General features: G+C 38.2%; 1 protein-coding gene across 1 annotated transcript; it reads right to left on the minus strand.

Moving 5' to 3' along the window:
* Positions 1-306: 306 nt before the first annotated feature.
* LOC149249296 (uncharacterized) lies at positions 307-2,505 on the minus strand. Its single transcript, XM_089452587.1, has 3 exons — positions 1,068-2,505; positions 874-950; positions 307-768 (listed from the first exon to the last, which is right to left on the minus strand). Exons 1-3 carry the CDS (start codon positions 2,503-2,505, stop codon positions 307-309), a joined length of 1,977 nt encoding a protein of 658 aa, XP_089308713.1.
* Between the last annotated feature and the right edge of the window lie 20,230 nt (positions 2,506-22,735).

Below are 22,735 nucleotides of genomic sequence, written 5' to 3' on the forward strand. Positions count from 1 at the left end.
GGTATTTCTCAACTGCCATGTTGGCTTCCACTTGTCCCTGTATTCTTCCCAGTCCTGATTGTCTAGTATGGTGCGCAGGACTTCTTGTTTCTGATTTTGGTCCCATTTTGTGACTATGACCATGATATGTTCTTGTGGCTGGATAAACTCCCTGCTGAGAAAATCTGGGAGACAATTCTTTGTGCCCTTTATATGTTCGACTTGAAAGTCGAAGTTAGCAAAGAGTGCTTGCCATCTGGCAAATTTGGCCTCTCTTGGCTTCTTGATGACCTTAGTTAAGACTTTCTACAAGGCTGAAGCATCAGTTCAAAGCAAGAACTGTTTGTTTATTAAATGAATATCAAATTTGCTGATACAGTTCCACGCAACTTTTACTTCTTTCTCAATCATGGAATAATTCTGTTCAGTAGGATTCCAGGTGCCTGATGCAAACTGGATGACTTGTTCAGTGCCATCTTTTCTTTGTTTTAGGATACCTCCCCATCCTATATTATTGGCATCTGTTTCAAAAATCTTGAATGCACTATCATCATAGACATATAAAATGGGAAGAGACTTTACCTTGGCTTTGATGTTCTGAACAACCTTGGTGTGTTCTCCTGTCCACTGAGGTGGCTTCTTTCTGAGTCTTTGATTTAGCACACTTCTGTCTGCGGCACAATCTTTGTAAAAATTACTGACATAATTCAAACACCCCAAGAATCTTTGAAGCTGATTCTTGTCTGTAATAACATCTGGGAATTTTTCAGCAAACTCAAGCGCATGCTTCTGCAGAGAGATTTGGCCATTGAATATGGTATGGCCAAGAAATTTGATAGTAGTCTAAAAGACTTCTATCTTTTTCTTACTCAAAACTAGACCATTATGTTTTACCAGCTGTTTAAATGTATGAACATGCTTAAAATGGTCTTGGATGTTCTTGGAGAAGATTAGAACATCATCGATGTAAACTATAAGCCAATCAAAATATGGCTTAAAAATTTTATCCATTACCTTCTGGAATTTTGATGGAGCATTCTTTAAACCAAAAGGCATGACATTCCACTCATAGTGGCCTGCCGGAATACTGAAAGCAGTTTTGAACTTATCTTTTTCTGAAATGGCAACTTGCCAGAATCCTGCCTTCAAATCAAACTTTGAAAATATTTTAGCTCCAGCTATCCTACTCATTAGATCTCCTTTGTGAGGAATCGGATAGGTGTCATCTGCAAGAACAGAATTTAGAGGTTTGAAATTTATTACCAGCCTTGGGATACCTCTGATTTGTTCTGCTCTTTTGTTGACATAGAATCCATAACAGTTCCAGGGACTGTCGGATTCTCTGATGAGCTTTCTGTCTAAGAGCTGTTTGATCTCTTTTTCATAGAGATCTCTATATTCCTTGTTCATAGGAATAGCTCTACTTTTACAGGGCTTACCTGTATATCCTTCTTTGTATGGGAGCTCAATAGTATGCTGCTTTCGGTGCCAGAATGCATTTGGTTCTTCTGAGTAGCATTCATCTTCAATTTGTTTCTTCACTTCCCCAATTTTCCTCTTAACCTGAGGATCCTTCAGCTGTTCTTCTACCTTAAGTGTAGATTTCAGATCTTTCAGATCTGTCAGTTTGGCTTCTGCTTTGTCCAAATCTTGGACAGTCTGGACCATTGTAGAGACTCTAGGATTTGAGATATAAGGCAACTCAATCCTTTTTGTTATTCCTTTCGAAGTAGGAATAGAAATAAAATAACCAGCTTTGTTTTCTTTTAATCTGGTTGACCCATGTGGCTCAACAACTGCTAGGAATATATTTCCTAGAATACAGTCAACTGGGATGTCTGCTACTGCAAATTTCAAATTGATGCAGTGATGTTCAAAACAAATAGAAGCCTTAGGAACTTCATACTTGAGTGTTTTATTACCCAATCCTACAACATTTCTTTTTGCAGAAACCCAATATTTTGTTGGTATCACTTTCTTATTTAAAATGTTCACATCAGCTCCTGAGTCAAGGAGTGTTGTGAGTTCAAACATTTCTCCCTTTATGCAGATGTTCACTTTTACATGATGTTGCTGGTAGGAGATGGCGAGAATTCTCATTTCTTGAAATCCAAAGACAGGGTCTTTCTTTCCTTCAATAATTTCAAGATTTGGATTAAGATTTTTGGCATATTCTGTTGTGTCCCATGAATGAGAATTTTCTTCTACAACTTGCTTACCTTTCTTTATTTCAGCAATTTGGGATTTCAAGGCAGAGATTTCAGATTTAATATTATGGATCTCTCTACTTACTTCTCCCAAGGTGAGTGAACGCACCTTGTCTGGCTTCTCTTGATGTCGCTGGAAGGATCTGGTATTCCTTTCAAAAGAAGCATCAACAAATAATGGCTTTTTACCTGTATTTCTGGAAGAACTAGATTTGAGCTGGTCCATGAATGCCTCTGTTAGCTGATTCTTCATTTCTCCATCTTCCATTGCTCGAATCTGAGAAAGAATTTTTATCTCATCTTCTTCTGTGGCAGCCATTAAGATTTTTTCTTTCTATGGTCTGAAGGATATTTCTTCAGAGCTGGAATCACTGTATGATTCTGAATCAGAATCATAATGCATCTGACAAGCACATTCTTCCGATTCAGGACAAGAACAAGATGTTGTTTCAGAATCTGAACAGTCTTGCATATGTGCTTGTAATTCTTCTTGAGACGAAGAACTAAAAGAATCAAAAGATGATTCTTCAAGTTGTTGCTGCTGAATTTGGTCTTTAATTACCACATTTGGGCAGTGTTCTGTTCTGTGAGAGCGGGCACCACACTTCATGCATTGTATCTGTCCCTCTTGCTTGATATTTTTACCTCTCTGAAAAGAGGCTTGGGACTTCTTCCCTCTGTTTTTCTTAGATTCTTCTCCTTCTGGACATCTTGAGGATGTATGTCCAGTTTTGCCACACAACCAACAAGTGAGATTGTTCCATTTCTCTTGTTTGGATGTATGCAGATGAATGTCAGAGGGTTTATAATAATGTGTCCTGGGGACATACCTGTAGTAGCCTTTTCTGGCTTTGGAGGAGTGACCTTTAGATCGCTGGGAATGCTTTCTTCTGTCTTTATAGCCTTTAGCATTTTGTTTATACTCATTTTTAGCCCTTTTCTTTTCTTTTCTTCTCTTGACCAAAGGGTCATCGACTGTGAGTCCATATTTGCTGTAAATGGACTTCTTGTCTAGGAGCTTTGAAAGTTTTTCTAAAGATTTGTTTACTTTGGAACTTGTGCATAAGCTCACTAATGTTTTTGTAATGTGAGAATAAATCTCACCCCAAGTATATGATTCAAATGGCAACTGAAAAATCTCTTGCAACCTGATATAATAAAAAAACCTGGATGGAAGAGCAACAAGATAAACCTATTTCCATAGCAGATTTTTTGAATCTTTCACTTCATAGATTCTTTGCATCCAATCCCTGTGAAAGTCTTCATATTGTGACATCTTGTGACACTTGAGATTCATGAGAATAACTTCATTCTTATCTGCAATCTCTGTTTCACTGCCACACCAGTGCTCCAAGATCATAGATGTCAGAGCTCCTATCATGTTGCTTGTAGTTGAGCCATCTGAATTGTGAATTACATCTCCTGCTTCATCTTTAAGCACTTCTGCTTCCATTTTTATCAATAGTGTTGGAGATGATTCAGTCTCCCACCACCTGAGCAGTGTTCCTGTAAAACACTGAATAATAGTCTTGCATGCTTCTATTTCACTTTTTCCTCTAAGACACATGAGTTTATATTCTGTGAACATCATATCAATTAATTGTCTAATCTGACCAACACTCAGATTATCAATATTCCACTCTCTGTGTGATTCAGGGAAAAATGTATGAGCTTCAGGAAGCTTGCCTTTGCCTTCAAGATCAGGTGCAGGATATTTATTGAACCTACTTTCAAGTGGTTCATATATGGGAAAGATCTGAGACTCAGATTCTTTCTTTTCATCTTCTTCTTCCTTGAATAAGGAAGCAATGGTGACTTTTTCTGTAGCCTCTGGTTTTTCTACTGAAGATGTGGCTACTTCTTTGGGAAATAGTGCCGGGAACCTGTTGATTGGTTTAACAGGATCTTGAATCTTTATATTTCTTTTGTAGAGAAAAGAGGTAGGAACTGGTTTGTCAGTTTTTGACAGACTTATTTTTTCAACTCTCTCAGTCAAACCAGATATCAGATTTTTAGTAGTATCAAGATGATCTACTATTTTATCTTCCACTTCCTCTATTTTATTTAAAGATTCTTTGGCATAAGATCTAACAACAGATGAAGTATATTGTACATCGTTGAGGTTTCCGTTAACCTCATTCAGTGAGACTTGAACAGTATCAAACTGTTCCTTTATTTCTACAGCCTTTGCTATATTTATCTCCAGACCCTTTATTGTTGTATTAGTCCAGTTGATTTGTTCACTGGCCTTTTGAATCCTTCCATCTATCCCCAATGCATTATCATCTTTTTGAACCAAAGGAATTGCCTTTGCTGCATTTTGATTTTCTCTGATGATAATTCCTCTGTATGGAGGAAAAGTAGATGGAGTCTCTACTCTACTGCCATCTAAAGCAGTCCAAGCATGTTTGGTGGATGATGAAGAGGATGATCCTGTCAACACAACTTCAGGGGAAACATTTTTCTTCCATTCATAAAAGGAAATCCAAGAATTTGTGACTTCCATATAATGTTTCCAATCTTCAGATAATTTAACCTTCTCCTCAATAGTATGACTAAGGCCAAACTGCTCTGCTTCTGGATTGGTAAATAAGTCCCAATTCAACATGGCTTTCATCCATTTAGATCTATGAAAAAATGCAGTGCATTCAAGTTAATTTTTATCATCATTACATAATAAGAATAAGAGGTGAAATATTTTAGCCAATAATATTTAAAATAAATGAATTTAAATTTTATTTTAAAATAATAAATTTTATTTTATAATGTTAAACTTTGTATAAACTTAAAAAAAAATTAGTCAAAGGGAAATTAATAGCAAGTCAATGAAAAATTAAATACGTTATATCTTGCTAGCCGCATGTATAATAATATATTAACTTTTACCTTTGTCAGAACAACTAAAAACAAAAAGAAAAAGGTTTCTCTTAACACCCATTTTATCATCCTTGTGCCATGCACTTTCTCTTTAATCCAAAACCATTGCGAAAGAGAGCAAGATTGCAAATCCATACCCTGGTCATTAAGGAATGTCAAAGTAGGCCGCGAACTTCCATTTCACGGCAGGCTTGTTATTGGGTGGGGTCTTGAGTTCGAAACTCATCCCGCCAATGATGTATTCACAAAATTCCAAGCGTGTAACCATAACTATAACTACAAAAAAGTTTAAGGGCCTATCATCTCATCTGACAGGTGGCAAAGGATTATGCCTATATAGTTACCCAAACGGCACATGGGATGTGACCAAAGAGGAAGAGGTTCCATGTGAGGTTCCAGATCTGTGTTGTGGCATAAACTGGTAAATGGAGAACATGAACATAAATGATTGGATCAATTCTAAATCGATGCGGCTAGATGCTTAGCTACTACGCATAATATTTGTTATTTCTCAAATTTCACTAAAAATTACAAAATACCAAAAATCTAAAATCTCCTATATTATATTTGTGTATTTTTTATTAAAACAATTTGCATTTCGGTGAATTTTATACACTCGCAATTTAAAATTTGTACAAGACTATGTAAATTCATGAACCCTAGCAAAATCTAAACCATGATATATAGTGATTTCTGATTGAGTTTGCAACATGGCAAGGTCTAGTTTGCCAATAAATTTACCAAATCTAGCATAGTGGAGGAAGCTTTGTCCTATTCTATTCGTAAGAACTTCGCTATGTTTGCTATCAAATCTTCAAGATCTACAAATTTACAAGGCTATGAAAGAAGATGCAAGAAAGCATAATATTTTTCATCTTACTTTAATGACACTCTACTTTGAAGAGATAAAAAAAAGAGGCTACGGTTGTCGCTGCAACAGGGAAACATATCCTTACAAGTATTTTAGCCACTTTGAAGAGAAAATAAAAAGAAGATACAATTGGCATGGCAATAGGTACTTGTATTTTAGCTAATTTGTTGATGGGTGTGGCTAAGTTTACTGATTACTAAAATCTTTTGAAGAACTCCAAGTGCTTTTGTTGCGGATGTGTTGATATCAACGTGATTATTAGTGGGTGTAGCATTGCATGCAATGAAGAGGAAACCTCCTCCTAACTACTCTATTTTAATGGAAAACTTCTTAAAGAAATATGCCAATGAAATGACAACCAAGTATTCATCCTTTTAACTCGAGAAGATTACCAACAACATTGTACATCAAATCATATTAGAGAAGACCTTCAACTCAAAAATGTTGATGACAATAAAGTGCATGTTTCAACTAAAAGTAGCTAGAAGCGAAGAACATGAAAATCACTAGTTCAAAGTTGTATTAAATCTATTTCCTCCCTTTGAGAAATGACAAAGAAATTATGAAAAATAGCAAAAAATCAAGTTCTACATGTAATTCAATTGAAAACTTTTGGAATTATTATTTATAGAGGATAAATGATCTACATGAAAAGCATACGCAGATGACAAAGCATAAATTGTCTGAGCATCTAGATGAACAAGCTTGAATATACTGAATATAATTTTATTTTATTTTATTTTTTATTTTGTTGTACTTGTAAACACGAGGGAAATGTTGGAAATAAACTGATGGGGGGGTTGAATCAGTATTATCAAATCACTAATCTTTTTCTTTTCTATACTTAGATTCATATACGCTACTTCAGTTAAGGGAACCCGTGTGTATACGCAACTAGCGTATATCCAGTAAACTTATGATTCAATTAGTTGATCTTTAATGAGTGCATCAGAACATTATTAACCATATGAACAATAAACAGGTGCAGTAAAATAGAACAGATCATCACACATAAGAAGCACACATGAACACCATGATGTACGGTGGAAACCCAATGTGGGTGAAAACCACCTGCTGCAATTCGTCTCTATCTTCCTTTAATAAGAAACTTATTTTTACAATATTTATGTACTGGTGCAGTCTTATACCAATACGCAGGCTTCTACTTGTAGAAGGCTACAACCTTCTCTCATTCTCCAGCTTCTCCTGGAAGGGAGCTATAACCCCCTTAGCTCTTGTACTAGCTATTGTACTAATACGTAGGTGCTGACCTATAGAAGGCTACAACCTTCTCTCGTTCTCCAGCTTCTCCTGGAAGGGAGCTACAACCCCCTTAGCTCTTTTACTAGCTGATGTACTAGTACGTAGGTGCTGACCTACAGAAGGCTACAACCTTCTCTTTCTTCCTCCAGGTACCAGGTTTCATAAATTTTCAAATTGGATACTCATGGAACACAACATCATAATCTGAAGGCCACGTTTCATCCAATTTTCATACTGGACCCATCAATATCATTGAAGCACAAAATCAATCACCACTTGCATCATCAATCTCTGAATCACCCAATATTGAATCACTGAAACCCTGTCAACAAAATGTAGTCACCAGAAAACAGAGCAGCACACAGAACTTTGCAACAACATTCAGATCCAACTGTATCATCAAAAATCATGCATCAGAGTGCATACGCTACTTGGAAGAGCCGAACCAGCATGTATACGTAGTTTTACAAAAGCGAACCAGCATATATATTATCAAAAACTTACTTATAACTTCGATGCACTTCCTGACTTCAGACATACCCAGATCATTACATACAAAAGGATAATACATGTGTTAGCAACCAGATCTAGTCCATCAGATCACATAAAGATAAGTCATTATGATCCTGATCCATTATTAGATCTCATCCATCAATACTGAAGCTAAACATAATCAACCAATCTGAATATGCAGAATACTAACACAAGTAAACAGTCACCAGAACTCAGAACTTTGCATCAACAACCAGAACCACCTATAATTTCAAACATCATAATTCATATGGTATACGCTACTTAGATGTATCTAACCTGCATATATACATGCTTTTATCAAGGTCAACCCGCGTATACATCTGTAAATATTCATTCATAATTTGCAGCTATTCCAGACTTGAGTTATACCCAGATCATAATATTTACAGAACATTACATGCGTCAGTATACAGATCTAGAATAAGCATGATCAAACCATATAGAGATGATTCATTTCAAGCCATTAGATCCCGATCTATCCTTAGATCTTGTCCTCCATCCACCTCTGAGATTCCTCCTCGATTCAGATCAAGCAAAGCGTCATGAACCGATAACTTGCATACTGGATCTCATACTTCATCAGATATTCAAGACTTTCTGAATGCATTTGCCTAATGATCTTCTCCTCCTTTTATAGTCTTAGGCCTTACTCAATACCATGGTCCAAAACCACTTAGAACCAATACCTTGGACCAAATACCTGGGGTCAATACGTCGGACAAGATACCTTGGACCAATACCATGGATCACAATACCATGGTCCAAATACCATGGACCAAAACCAAATGTACGCGCCTTTCCTTGCATGAAAGTGCGTGTATACGCATACACGCCTTTTGGTCGTCGAACCCGCGTGTATACGCGGCTTGGTCAAGGGGAACCTGCGTATATCTCTTTTTCTTCATTCTGTGAGTCTGAACTGTGATCTGTCATCTTAGTAAGTTGCCATCAAGGACAACACCTGTATCATAATGCCAACAATCTCCCCCTTTGGACTTGATGGCAATGTTAACTTGCTACACTGTGAACTGTCATCTTAATGAGTTGTCATTGTACATTACATTTGAACTGATTCCTTTGAACTGCCCTGCATCCCATCAACTACCATGTATTCTGTCACATCTGATATCTCTTCTGTAGATTCATCTAGTTATATATAAGTGAGTTGTTCTACTACAAGTGGGTTGCCATCAAGTACAACACATGCATCATAATGCCAACAATCTCCCCCTTTGGACTTGATGGCAACAACACCAACACCAAATTACTCTCCCCCTTTGACATCAAGGGCAAAGGGTCATGCTCCCCCTAAGTGCATGCTGAAATCTCTGATTGAGCTCCCCCTTTGTTCATGCTGAGATGTACTGTATCATCCATACTCCCCCTGAGCACATGCAGAGTCTGTAAATATTTTCAAAAATAACATGACTCTATAACTCAACTATGTGAGTTTGACCTTCCTATCACCAATGACTCATACATACATTCATTCTCCCAACCAAGTGGGGATAAACTTGACTCATCCACCCAACCAAGTGGGGATATACCAGATACCAATTGTTTATACATGACTTGAAATATTACATCATCCTTCCCATGCATAGTGGGGGTACAAATTACATCATATGACCAAAAGGGATTCATCAAATGACTACAATAGACAAAGACAAACTGATATGACCTTTACATCGAATGACATTTATAACAGAGACCAAATATCTAAACAAGACCATGATAGTCATCAGCAACTATCATACACAATGTATGATCTGCTCCATAAGCATCTGTCAATAGCATCCAGACTAGCAACCTGTATATGTCCATTAGTGTAGATATCATCAACCTGTAACAAGGTATGTCTGCATATAGATATCAACTCATCCTTTTGAACATTATCATAGCCTTCCATGAATGAATTCTGCATATGTCATACATTATATCCTATGTGAAAAACACCATAGTCATCTCATCATCATCAAGATCTGCATGATCTTTTATACCATCCATGTATCATTATTCGGGAACATCCCTCATCTGATCAACATATGTGAGTATCAACCTATCATCATATAGGTAAGAACTCATCATCATCATGTCTCCAACAATGCAACTTTGAGTAATCATCCATGTATCTAGCATAGCACTATGTATCTAGCAAACCTAGAGCTCAAGCAACAATCCTCAACCAAGTGAGAGCCAAGAACTATAGAAATCCTGCATCATAACTGTATTATATGACAACATCAGCGTATGAGTAACTCATCATCAAGTAATGAAGATGTGTATTCAAGCTTTATACTTCTCCTTATCCTTGTGAAGATCACCATGTAAGCAACATATATGCATCATCAGAGAGTCATCCACAAATCTGATCTGAACACGAACTATGTAACCCCAAGAGTTATATGAGATTTTGACATGGGCAACTCATAACCATATCATAGAAAGATGTATAATTTAGCCATATAAGCATCATCATCAAGGACTTCTAACCATAATGCCAACAATGCATTATTCAAAGCATATGCTCCCCCTGAACCTATGCTATCTGTTCATTGTCAGATTTGATCATGCATATATCAGCAAGAAGTATCAAGGCATCATCATCATCAAGTTAGGATCAAGAACATCTTATGAGTACCAAGACATTTCCACACAACATCAATAGATTGTAACCATTATCAAACAGAGCAAATAATGGACTGAATCATATCAGATCCTTTTTCCTGAGTCTGTCCCACTGCTTTTCTCAAACTGACATATACGCGACTGTGCAGTGTCTAACTCGCGTATATACGCGACTTCTCTTCATGAAACTTGCGTATGAGATTTAGAACACTGAAGTTTTACACTTTCAGCTCCCTCTAAGTCTGTTATGTCTGTACATTGTGCTGTGCCACATCTTTCTGACTGTACTTCCTTCTTCTTCCATATCTTCAAGTGTGATGATGTTTTCTCCTTTTGGTATGGTGCCCGTACTTTGTTCTTGCATTTCTTTACTATATGTCCAAGCTTGTTACATGCATAACATCTTACATGTTTCATATTCCTTCTGTAGCAATCAACAACTTTGTGACCAAACATATTGCAAGAAAAACAATATCCCTTAAAGTACCTGGAACGTGATGATCTTTTTGTGTGATGGTCTTGAACCATTCTTCTTCTGCATCTAGCTACAACATGTCCAAAATTATGACATACATAACATTCAACATTATTCATTTGAGGAATTGACCGACTATCACTTCCATAGTTAGGAGTAAAAGATTTTCTTTGAAGAATTTCTTTCCTTGGTTGTTGATGGGATTGACCTCTCATCTCCTTGTTGAGCATTTCAGATTTTGCATTAGAGTTCCTTGTCTTACTTTGTGAACTAGATTCACCTTCAATAGATTCATGAAAACCAAGACCAGTTTTGATAGCAGGAGACCTTTGACTACTAAGAATATCATCCAAGATCTTAGTACTATCTTGAAATCGTAAGAGCTTATCCTTTTCTTCTAATTTATCTTTTAGAATATTTACCCCAACCTGATGTTGCTCTTCCTTTTCAAGATACTGTTTCTTCGTGATTCCTTCAGCTTTTCTTCCTTCTTGCAACTGATGATATAATTCAAGAACTTTGTTTTCTTGTTTTTCCAGATCTTGGAGTAGTTCTTTATTCTGCCTATTTGATTTTTCAAGATCTTCTTTTAGCGAGAGGATCTTAGCTTCAAGACTTTCATAGTAACTGGATCTTTCTCTGAGTTTCTTGATTGTTGTGCTCCTTTCATTTACTTCATTTCTTAATGATGTCACTTCATCTTGTAGCTTTTGACATTGATCTTCCTTTTCCTTGAATAACTTCCTTACCCTGTTTCCTTCCTCTAGTTGAGCTTTTAGTTTGGTAGCTTCTTCTTTGGAGGCACATTCCCTTTTGTCCAATAGATCTTGTTGATCTTTAATTTTGTCCATAAGCCTTTTAAATTCTATCTCTATTTGGTATCTTTCATCCTCACCCATAAGAGCAAGTTCAGTTGTTTCACTATCACTTTCATCATCTTCAAATGGATGGAGAAATGTATCACCAGAGGATAACAAACTCATACCTGATAGTTATTTTGCTTGTTCATCTTCATTCTAAGGTGATTCTAAATCTGAAATGTTTCTTCCACATATTCCCCAATCGATTCTCCGATTGTCATAGTTCCTTTGAGATGTCTTCTTCTTCTGAGGCGCTTTCTTTTTTAGCTTCTTTCGCATTGTTCTATGGATCTCCTTCAAGCGATCAAGCTTCTACCAAAGGACCTGATCTCATACCAATTGTTGGAAATAATACTGAGAGTTGGGGGGGGGTGAATTAGTATTATCAAATCACTAATCTTTTTCTTTTCTATACTTAGATTCATATACGCTACTTTAGTTAAGGGAACCCGCGTGTATATGCAATTGTGTTTAATGCAACTAGCGTATATCCAATAAACTTATGATTCAGTTAGTTGATCTTTAATGAGTGCATCAGAACATTATTAACCATATGAACAGTAAACAAGTGCAGTAAAACAAAATAGATCATCACACATAAGAAGCACACATGAACACCATAATGTAAGGTGGAAACCCAATGTGGGTGAAAACCACCTGTTGCAATTTGTCTCTATCTTCCTTTAATAAGAAACTTCTTTTTACAACATTTATGTACTGGTGCAGTCTTATACCAATACGCAGGCTTCTATCTACAGAAGGCTAAAACCTTCTCTCATTCTCTAGCTTCTCCTGGAAGGGAGCTACAACCCCCTTAGCTCTTGTACTAGCTGATGTACTACTACGTAGGTGCTGACCTACAGAAGGCTACAACCTTCTCTCATTCTCCAGCTTCTCCTTGAAGGGAGCTACAACCCCCTTAGCTCTTGTACTCGCTGATGTACTAGTACGTAGGTGCTGACCTACAGAAGGCTACAACCTTCTCTTTCTTCCTCTAGGTACCATGTTTCATAAATTTTTAGACTGGATACTCATGGAACACAACATCATAATCTGAAGGCCATGTTTCATGCAATTTTCATACTGGACCCATCAATATCATTGAAGCACAAAATCAATCACCACTTGCATCATCAATCTCTGAATCACCCAATACTGAATCACTGAAACCCTGTCAACAAAATGTAGTCACCAGAAAACATGGCAGAACACAGAACTTTGCAACAACATTCAGATCCAACTGTATCATCAAAAATCATGCATCAGAGTGCATACGCTACTTGGAAGAGCCGAACCAGCGTGTATACGCAGCTTCACAAAAGCGAACCAGCATGTATATTATCAAATAATTACTTATAACTTCGCTACACTTCCTGACTTCAGACATACCTAGATCATTACATACAAAAGGATAATACGTGTGTTAGGAACCAGATCTAATCCATCAGATCACATAAAGATAATTCATTATGATCCTAATCCATTATTAGATCTCATCCATCAATACTGAAGCTAAACATAATCAACCAATCTGAATATGCAAAACACTGACACTAGTAAACAGTCACCAGAACTTAGAACTTTGCATTAACAACCAAAACCACCTGCAATTTCAAACATCATAGTTCATATTGCATACGCTACTTAGATGTATCTAACCTGCGTATATGCGCATTTTTATCAAGGTCAACCCGCATATACATCTATAAATATTCATTCATAATTTGTAGCTATTCCAGACCTGAGTTATACCCAGATCATAATATTTACAGAACATTACATGCGTCAGTATACAGATCTAGAATAAGCATGATCAAACCATATAGAGATGATTCATTTCAAGCCATTAGATCCCGATCTATCCTTAGATCTTGTCCTCCATCGACCGCTGCGATTCCTCCTCGATTCAGATCAAGCAAAGCATCATGAACCCATAACCTGCATACTGGATCTCATACTTCATTAGATATTCAAGACTTTCTGAATGCATTTGCCTAATGATCTTATCCGCCTTTTATAGTCTTAGGCCTTACTCAATACCATGGTCCAAAACCACTTAGCACCAATACCTTGGACCAAGTACCTGGGGTCAATACGTCGGACAAGATACCTTGGACCAATACCATGGATCACAATACCATGGTCCAAATACCATGGACCAAAACCAAATGTACACGCCTTTCCTTGCATGAAAGTGCGTGTATACGCATACGAGCCTTTTGGTCGTCGAACCCGCGTGTATATGCGGCTTGGTCAAGGGGAACTTGCGTATATCTCTTTTTCTTCATTCTGTGAGTCTGAACTGTGATCTGTCATCTTAGTAAGTTGCCATCAAGGACAACACCTGTATCATAATGCCAACAATCTCCCCCTTTGGACTTGATGGCAATGTTAACTTGCTACACTGTGAACTGTCATCTTAATGAGTTGTCATTGTACATTACATCTGAATTGATTCCTTTGAACTGCCCTGCATCCCATCAACTACCATGTATTCTGTCACATCTGATATCTCTTCTGTAGATTCATCTAGTTATATATAAGTGAGTTGTTATGCTACAAGTGGGTTGCCATCAAGTACAACACATGCATCATAATGCTAATAAGCGAGGGTGATGGCAAGGCCTAGAACCAGAGTCAAGTACACAACAACACGCAAATGAGAAAGCAAAGTCAAGTTTCAAATCTTGGCACAATACATTCTCCAACCTAAAATTTTCTCAAAGATTCTTGTATATATAAGCAACTCAAATTACATAAACAACTTGCTCCTAATTTCTTGCGATGTTCATCTCCTATCAGTTCACCCTTCGATAGACCAACTTGCTCTGGATTGCTTGCGATGCCCATCTCCTGTTAGTTCACTCGTCGCGAGATCTCTCATTAAATGCAGGCATAGGTGGAATCAGTAGTGTCATATAAATTTATTTTAACCAGTTCTCGTAAATAGTATTTGAAAGAATTGGGGATGCATCTAGCCGCATAACAGTGTGAAGAAAAATAAATATTTGCGAACAAAGCACATTATTATGTTTTTGTTGGAGGAAAAGTACTTGTACGTTGAACGTGATATCACTTTATTCATAATGGTTTGTATAAAGCATTTAGTTATTAAGACACAATGAGTGATGAATCATGAATATAAATTTAATTCACCAAGCAACTGGTATTAAATTTGATTTAACTCTCGCCAAGTTTGGTAATTTGGAGGGTTTTAAAGTTGAAACCATCAATTTGAAGTTTCCATGTCATGATTTGACTTGTTTTCCAGACTGAGAGTTAATGATTTTGGCGTGGTAAAGAGTGTTCTCGTCACTTCAAACAGATGACAAATGGCATGTTCTAAATGGCTATGGATAGATGACGAAACTTTGCAGAGGTCCACTCCCTTAAAAAACACTTTCGGCTTAAAATAATGTGAGTCATAATCAAACATTTCAATGTTCATATTAAATAACATAACTTTATATCAACTTTATATAGAGAAAAATAAAGTAATTTAAAATAAATAAAAAATGATATGTTTTCACTTTCAATTGTGAAGATGTTTAATTTATCTCATTGTTAAGATGGAGTTGATAGATAATATTTAAAAACTATTAATAACAATTTTTTTTTAATGTAGATCATAAATCAAATAATTCAATATGCATGTTGAGTAGAAGTTTTGAACATCAAATACATATAGACAAAGAAAGAGAGAGTTCTTATTCCATTAATAGGCACTTTCTAATATAAGATATGATGGAGATTTGTATTTCTTTCCATTTTTACTATGAAATTGACATGTAGCATTTAAAAATCTCTCTCTCTCTCTCTCCACATATATATATATATATATAGAGAGAGAGAGAGAGAGAGAGAGAGAGAGAGAGAGAATACTATGGATGTATATTTCTACTTCTAAATATGATGGAGCATGTATTAACATTTTAATGTCGAGAAAGTGAATCATAAATAAACTATTTCACTAGCAATTGCCCCAAAAGGTGCAAAGAGAGGCCTATAGATTTTTGGAGAAATGATACAATATGTATGCCCTATACCATATATATTGGCAAATTTAAATCTTATACAGATATTGTAAAAAATGATATTTTAATTTTATAAATGTTTATTATATGTAATAAGTTGTATATATATATATATAAACAATAATTTATATACTTATAACAAAATGTTAAAAATAGAAAATATTAGAAACCATCATTTTAATAATTTTAATATTAAAAATAGAGAATGTTAAAAATCACCATTTAAATTCAATTAAAATAATTAGATTATATTATTATATTATTAATTAATATTTTTTTAAATTGATTAAAATTGATTTATAATTGCTTTTAAATGTATATCTTGATTGCAGTTTCTCCTCATCAAACTTCTCCATCACAAAACTATAATATATCATTATTATTGATATAGTTAAACTCCTCCATCACAAAACTATAATATATCATCGTTATTGATATAGTTAAAATTATTGCTTACTTATTTTCAATTATATATATCATAATTACTAATTTGAAAAAAAAAAGAATTAAAACTTTAAAAACTCTTATATTATAGCGATTGCAATCGCTGTTTTTAGAAATGCTATTCATTATAAAAGTTCACACTTGTTTTTAGAAATGTTGTTCATTATAAAAATTTATACACCTTGAAACTTCGTTGTTATCTATGTTAACACACCTTGAAACTCCATTGTTGTCTAATTGAAATGAACTACATCCTATATTGCTTTCCAATTCCATTCTAGATTGCTTTCCAATCTTTTGGTACACTGATGCAGGAGCATCTGGTCGACAGGGTGAAGACTGAGAGGGGGTGAACACAGTTTCGGAAGAAGATTGGGGAAGATGAACGGTTCATTAAACTGGACAACAAGCCTGTCAGAGTTATTATGTTTTTTTTGTTTAATTTCTTTCAGGGTCAACTACAGCATTAAACTCTGTTGTCTTAATTTATGTTTGTTTTATTTTAATTATTGTAACAGGTTTTAGTTAGAAGTGTTAAAGATAGATTAGTGTCAATAAGTATGTAAACAGCAAACCCTTATGGTATAAAGGGGACAAGTGAACAAACAAATAGTAAAGGAAACGTATGCCTGTAGCAACTGCACAAACTGTAATAGCATAACTACCAAGCAGTTAACTAACTGCCCAAACTATTGTACAAAAAGACAAACGAAATAACCCAGAGGGGTTCAGCAGCAGAACATGTAAAGGAGAATAATAGAAATACATACATTTTCTTCCTTCATCAAATACAGTGCACAATTAAACACACAGTTCCAAGATTTTTGTCTCTGTAACAGAATGTACATGTATACTACTGTGTTTTCAATTCATTTCAGGTAAATAAAATAACAGAGTTTTTACAATTCCAAAGAGTCTATCGACCAGCCAAGGCCGAGAGTGAGCACAAGGCGGGAAGGCACAAACCAACACAACAGAGCGTACCAGACCACGGTCGAGACCGGGTAAGCAACAAAACCAATTACAATTAAGTTTATAAGCCACTGAATATTACATTGTACGCCTATATAATTCAACTTCCATAAAACTGTGCAATGAGGGTTCATTGAACCGAGCTATCAAGGACTCACAGAAACCCTCCAAGTTGCGGCTACGAGTTGGGGTTAACCCAACACACTCAGGTTCGACAGACATATAGTATACATACCACAGGCGAAAGCAAATGCAACCAAGACCAAGAACCACTGTGAGAAAGTGAAACAAGGACAGAGCTACCCGGAAAGGAGTGACTGTAACCCTTGCGAATCCACGGGAACCGGCCACACCTGCCAACACAAAACAAGGTGAAGGGTTAGGGTTTGAAACCAGATAATAACCCTGTACAAGAAAGCTATGACACGAAGCTGTGAATAAACCAAAGAAAACCCGTGTATGGTAGAGACGGAGAGGCCATACCTGCAGTGAGCCGAGACCCAGGCCAGCAGAATCGAAGTATTAACCCTGAACACGAAGGGGCTGCGGAACGTTAGTTCCGGTATAAACGGTGGATAAAGAAATATAACACGGAACGAAACCATACCTGTTCTATAAAGCCGAGCGCCGGAGGAAAGCCAAGTTGGACAGCCATCGAACTGTGCATTTGATAGCTGAGCAGACCAGCAACCATTCATCACCAGCATTCACCACGAAATTACCAAAAGGACCATAACGAACAGTATTCACCAGAACAAACCCAGGAATGCTCACACAGTCGTAAAAACAAGTTGACTGTGCAGTGGAGGAACCAGAACTTACCAATAAAACCTGAAGTGAATACATCGACTCCCACAACAACGGATAGACAGAGTTGAATAGCATTGTCTCATCATAAAAAACCAGCGGGAGCTCAACAGGGTTCTCCCCACAGGCAGAGAAACCAGAGGCGGAGCCGAGACCAGAACGAGACCACAGAGCAAGTCACAAAGTGAAAATGACCGAACAGGCGCGAAACGGCGGAGGAAAAGCGAATTAAGGGGATTAGGGTTTGTCAACTCCGAGGAGGGCAGGTGTCATAAGGAAAGACCAAGTAAGGTACCGTGAATTGAATGTCAATCAACCACCAGAATCATTTACAATCGCTTTTTAATCAAACCAAAGTATTAGTGTAAGTCCACGTAGATTGAGCTAGCGTGGGACCACGTGGGCTGGATCCATCAATTGGCATCATAGCAGTTTTTTTTTTGTTGAAGTAGAAGAGGATGGAAGCGCCAAGACGAGGACGTGGAAGAGGTGCACGTAGAGGAGCAGATGAAGGATTGAGGGAACAAATTAGAGTTCTTACAGCTCGCTTGGAAGCAGTGGAAGCGGGTAGACGAAGAGACCTAGAACTTGGAGATACCAGTGAGGAGGAAGTGGTGGCTGCTGCAGACGGGTCTGATGAGGAAGCTCCGGAATTGAAGCTGCTGCGACAGGTTTTATTGGCCAGCAACAAACCAAAAACAGAAATCTCTAATTATGATGGCAGTCTGTCCGCGGAAGTCTTATTGGACTGGATAAGCGAACTGGACAAATATTTTGAAAACGAAGAAGTCAGTGAGGATAAAAGGGTTAAGTTCGCTGCCACTAAGCTAAAGGGACACGCGCTACTGTGGTGGGACAGTGTCCAAGCGGACAGAAAAAGAATGAACAAGTCGCTGATATGACAATGGTCCAGGATGATAGCGAAATTGAAAGGCAGATTTCTGCCAAAGACTACCAGGTGGAATTATATCGGCGAGTGTAGAGTTTAAAGCAGAGGGGAATGACAGTTAAGGAGTACACGGAAGAATTTTACCGAGTAAATTTACGTGCTGGTTATACTGATGATAACCCAGAAAAGACAGCAAGGTACGTAAATGGATTGAGGATGGAGATATTAGATGAAATCAGTATTCTTTCTCCCCGGAATATTGAAGAAGCCTTTCAGAGCGCTGTAAAGGCTGAGGAAAAGATTAACAGAAAACAGAACAGCAGAAGAGGCAGAGGAAATAGCAGAGGACGGGGACAATCCTACGGTAGAGGAAAGAGTGCTGCGAACAGCGAAGAAGGCAGCAGTTCAAAAACTTCAGGGACAGCAGAAAAAGGAGATAGCACCAGAGGAGGTCGGTCATACCAGAGAGGACGAGGGAATGGCCGCGGAAGAGGGACTAATGTCCAGTGCTACAGGTGCCACAAATGGGGGCACAGAGCCTTTGAATGTCCAGAAGTTGAACAGGCCGGACAGAGAGGGACACTTATGGCGCAGCCTGAAGAAGCTGAAGCCCAACCCCGGGAGGTGGAAGACATGGCGGAGACAGGAGAAGCCTTAATTTTGAACAAAGTATTATTAAAACCAACCAAGGAAGTGTCTGAACCAACACAGCGGAAAGCACTGTTCCGGACAGTCTGCAAATCGCAGGGAAAGTGCTGCAAGGTGATAATAGACAGCGGGAGTACGGATAACTTGGTTGCCACTGAGATGGTGGAAAAATTGGGGTTGAAGCGACGGAAGCACCCCACACCCTACAAGGTGTCGTGGCTGCAGAAAGGCCACCAGCTGTTGGTTGATGAACAATGCGAAGTAGATTTTCACATTGGCAAGTACCACGATACAGTGGTCTGCGATATTATGCCAATGGACGTGTGCCACATACTGCTCGGAAGACCATGGCAGTATGACAGGAAGGTGACACACGATGGGAAAACAAATTGTTATAAGATTACGAAGGATGGGGTCAAACACACACTTGTACCCATCAAGGAGGAAGATTCAGCAGAATCAAGCGGAACAAAGACGCTATTAATGGGAGGAAAACAGTTCATAAAGCAGGTTGAGGAAAATGAAATTAATTTTGCAGTTGTGAGGAGGATGAAGCCAGTATTACTGAACTTAGAGAAATCAGAATTGCCCAAAGAAGTACAAGAGCTGTTAGAAGAATTTCAAGATATTGCGACTGATGAGCTACCTGATAAGTTGCCTCCCAAGAGGAGCATCAGCCACCATATTGATTTCATACCAGGAGCAACCTTACCAAACAAGGCAGCGTACAGAATGAGTTTAAAGGACAATGAAGAAGTACGCAAACAAGTGCAGGAGTTGTTAGATAAGGGACTGATCAGAGAGAGTTTAAGCCCCTGTGCGGTACCTACAGTCCTTGCACCCAAGAAAGGTGGAGAATGGCGAATGTGCACAGATTCGCGAGCTATAAACAAAATTACGATTCGGTACAGGTTTCCCTTGCCTAGAATGGATGATATGATGGACTGTCTTAGTGGGGCAGCATATTTTACGAAAATAGATCTGAAAAGTGGGTACCATCAGATCAGAATTAGAGAGGGAGACGAATGGAAGACAACCTTCAAGACCAACGAAGGACTGTACGAATGGCTGGTCATGCCATTTGGATTGAGTAACGCTCCGAGTACTTTTATGAGACTGATGAATGAAATGTTAAAGGAATTTATTGGAAAATTCGTGATAGTCTATCTGGACGATATTTTAATTTTCAGCAGGACGAAAAAAAAGCACCTTCAGCATATTCGAAGGGTATTCGAGAAGCTGCAGCAGAACAAACTGCTGATAAATTTGAAGAAATGCACTTTCTTGCAGAAGGAGTTAATTTATCTGGGATTTGTAGTGGCAGAGAATGAGTTAAAGATGGACCCAGAGAAGATTGAAGCGATCATAAGTTGGCCGTCACCTAAGAATTTATTCGAGGTACGTAGCTTTCACGGTTTAGCCAGTTTTTATCGAAAGTTCATTAAGAATTTTAGTGAAATCTGCGCACCAATGCTAGAGACCATCAAAAAGGCCAGCCAACCTTTTTGTTGGACTAAGGCGGCAGAAGATAGTTTCCAACTTCTGAAGTAGAAAATAACGGAGAGGCCAATCTTGAGACTGCCCAATTTCAGCAAACCTTTTCAGGTTCGGTGTGACGCAAGCGGGACAGCTATTGGCGCTGTACTCAGTCAAGAGGACAGACCAGTGGCGTTCTTTAGTGAGAAACTAAATGAAAGTCGGCAGAAATATTCGTCATATGACAAAGAATTCTATGCAGTGGTTCAAGCCTTGAAGCATTGGAGGCACTACTTACTAGGCAATGAGTTCATCTTGTTCTCTGATAATTCTGCGTTACAGTATATAACACAGCAGCACAAACTAAACCATAAACATGCCAAGTGGGTGGAGTACCTGCAAAGTTTCACTTTTGTGTTGAAGCACATAAGTGGGCAAGCCAACAAAGTGGCGGACGCTTTAAGCAGAAGAGCCCTGCTCTTACAAGAAAGTGGCATACAGGTGATGGGATTTGAGTATTTGAAGGATTTGTACCAGATGGACGCGGATTTCAAAGAAGCTTTTGAAGCATGCCAGAATCCCGTATTGAGGAATACAAGCCCATGGCTAGATTTCAATTTACAGGAAGGATTATTGTTTCGAGGAGGACAGCTATGTGTTCCAGACTGTTCAATGAGGGAAAATTTAGTAAGAGAGAAGCATAGTGGTGGATTGGCGGGACATTTTGGCATCGATAAAACGTTGGAGCAGCTTGGGAATTTCTATTATTGGCCAAAGATGAGCCGGGACGTGCAGAGGTATGTAACCAGATGTAAAATCTGCCAACTGGCGAAAGGGCACAGCCAGAACACCGGACTGTACACACCCTTACCTGTCCCAAGCAGACCGTGGGATTCGGTCAGCATTGACTTTGTCCTAAGATTGCCTAGAACGCAGCGGGGATATGATTCAGTGATGGTGGTGGTGGATAGGTTCTCAAAGATGGCTCATTTTATTCCTTGCCGGAAGACTAGCAACGCCACAAACGTGGCACACCTCTTCTTTACAGAAGTGGTTCGATTACATGGCTTACCTAAAACCATAGTTTCAGACAGGGATGTGAAATTTACAGGGCATTTTTGGCGCACCCTGTGGAAAAAGCTGGGCACACAGTTAAATTTCAGTTCTGCGTATCACCCGCAGATTGACGGACAGACAGAGGTGGTGAACAGGAGTTTGGGCAATTTGTTATGCAGCTTAACAGGAGAAAACTCACGATTATGGGATCGAGCTCTCGCCCAGGCAGAATTCGCTTATAACGATTCGCCCAATCGGAGCACCGGTCTTAGCCCATTTCAAATCTTGTATGGTATGCATCCGCGAGGAGTACATGAATTGTGAGATTTGGGACAGCTGGAAAGGAGAAGTGCAGACGGAGAAGATTTTGCCGAAGCAATGAGCGAACTGCATGAAAAAGTTAAATTAAGACTACAGGACAGCACGCAGAAGTATAAGCAACATGCAAACACAAAGCGGCGTGAGGTGAATTTTGAAGTTGGAGACGAAGTCCTTGCACATTTACGCCGGGAACGGTTTCCTAAGGGTACGTATAACAAACTGAAATTCAAGAAAATCGGCCCATGCAAAATTCTGCGCAAATTTTCAGCGAACGCATATGAAATTCAGCTGCCACCTGATATAGGTATATCACCCATATTCAACGTGGCAGACCTGTTCCCATATCATGCCCAGGTGGAAGATGGTAGAATGGTACAGCCACAACGGGACACCT

The sequence above is a fragment of the Pinus tabuliformis genome, chromosome 7, assembly GCF_031772625.1.
Source record: "Pinus tabuliformis cultivar Carrire ecotype Pingquan chromosome 7, CPIR1, whole genome shotgun sequence".
NCBI lineage: Eukaryota > Viridiplantae > Streptophyta > Pinopsida > Pinales > Pinaceae > Pinus > Pinus tabuliformis.

Bases quoted from the DNA above. Each gene is read 5' to 3' on its own strand.
- LOC149249296 (XM_089452587.1), bottom strand. From the start codon at position 2,505: ATGGCTGCCACAGAAGAAGATGAGATAAAAATTCTTTCTCAGATTCGA. The intron at 951-1,067 runs GTATTCCGGCAG...ATTGGCTTATAG, and splicing joins TAAGTTCAAAACTGCTTTCA to TTTACATCGATGATGTTCTA. The intron at 769-873 runs GTAAAACATAAT...ATCTCTCTGCAG, and splicing joins TTCATACATTTAAACAGCTG to AAGCATGCGCTTGAGTTTGC.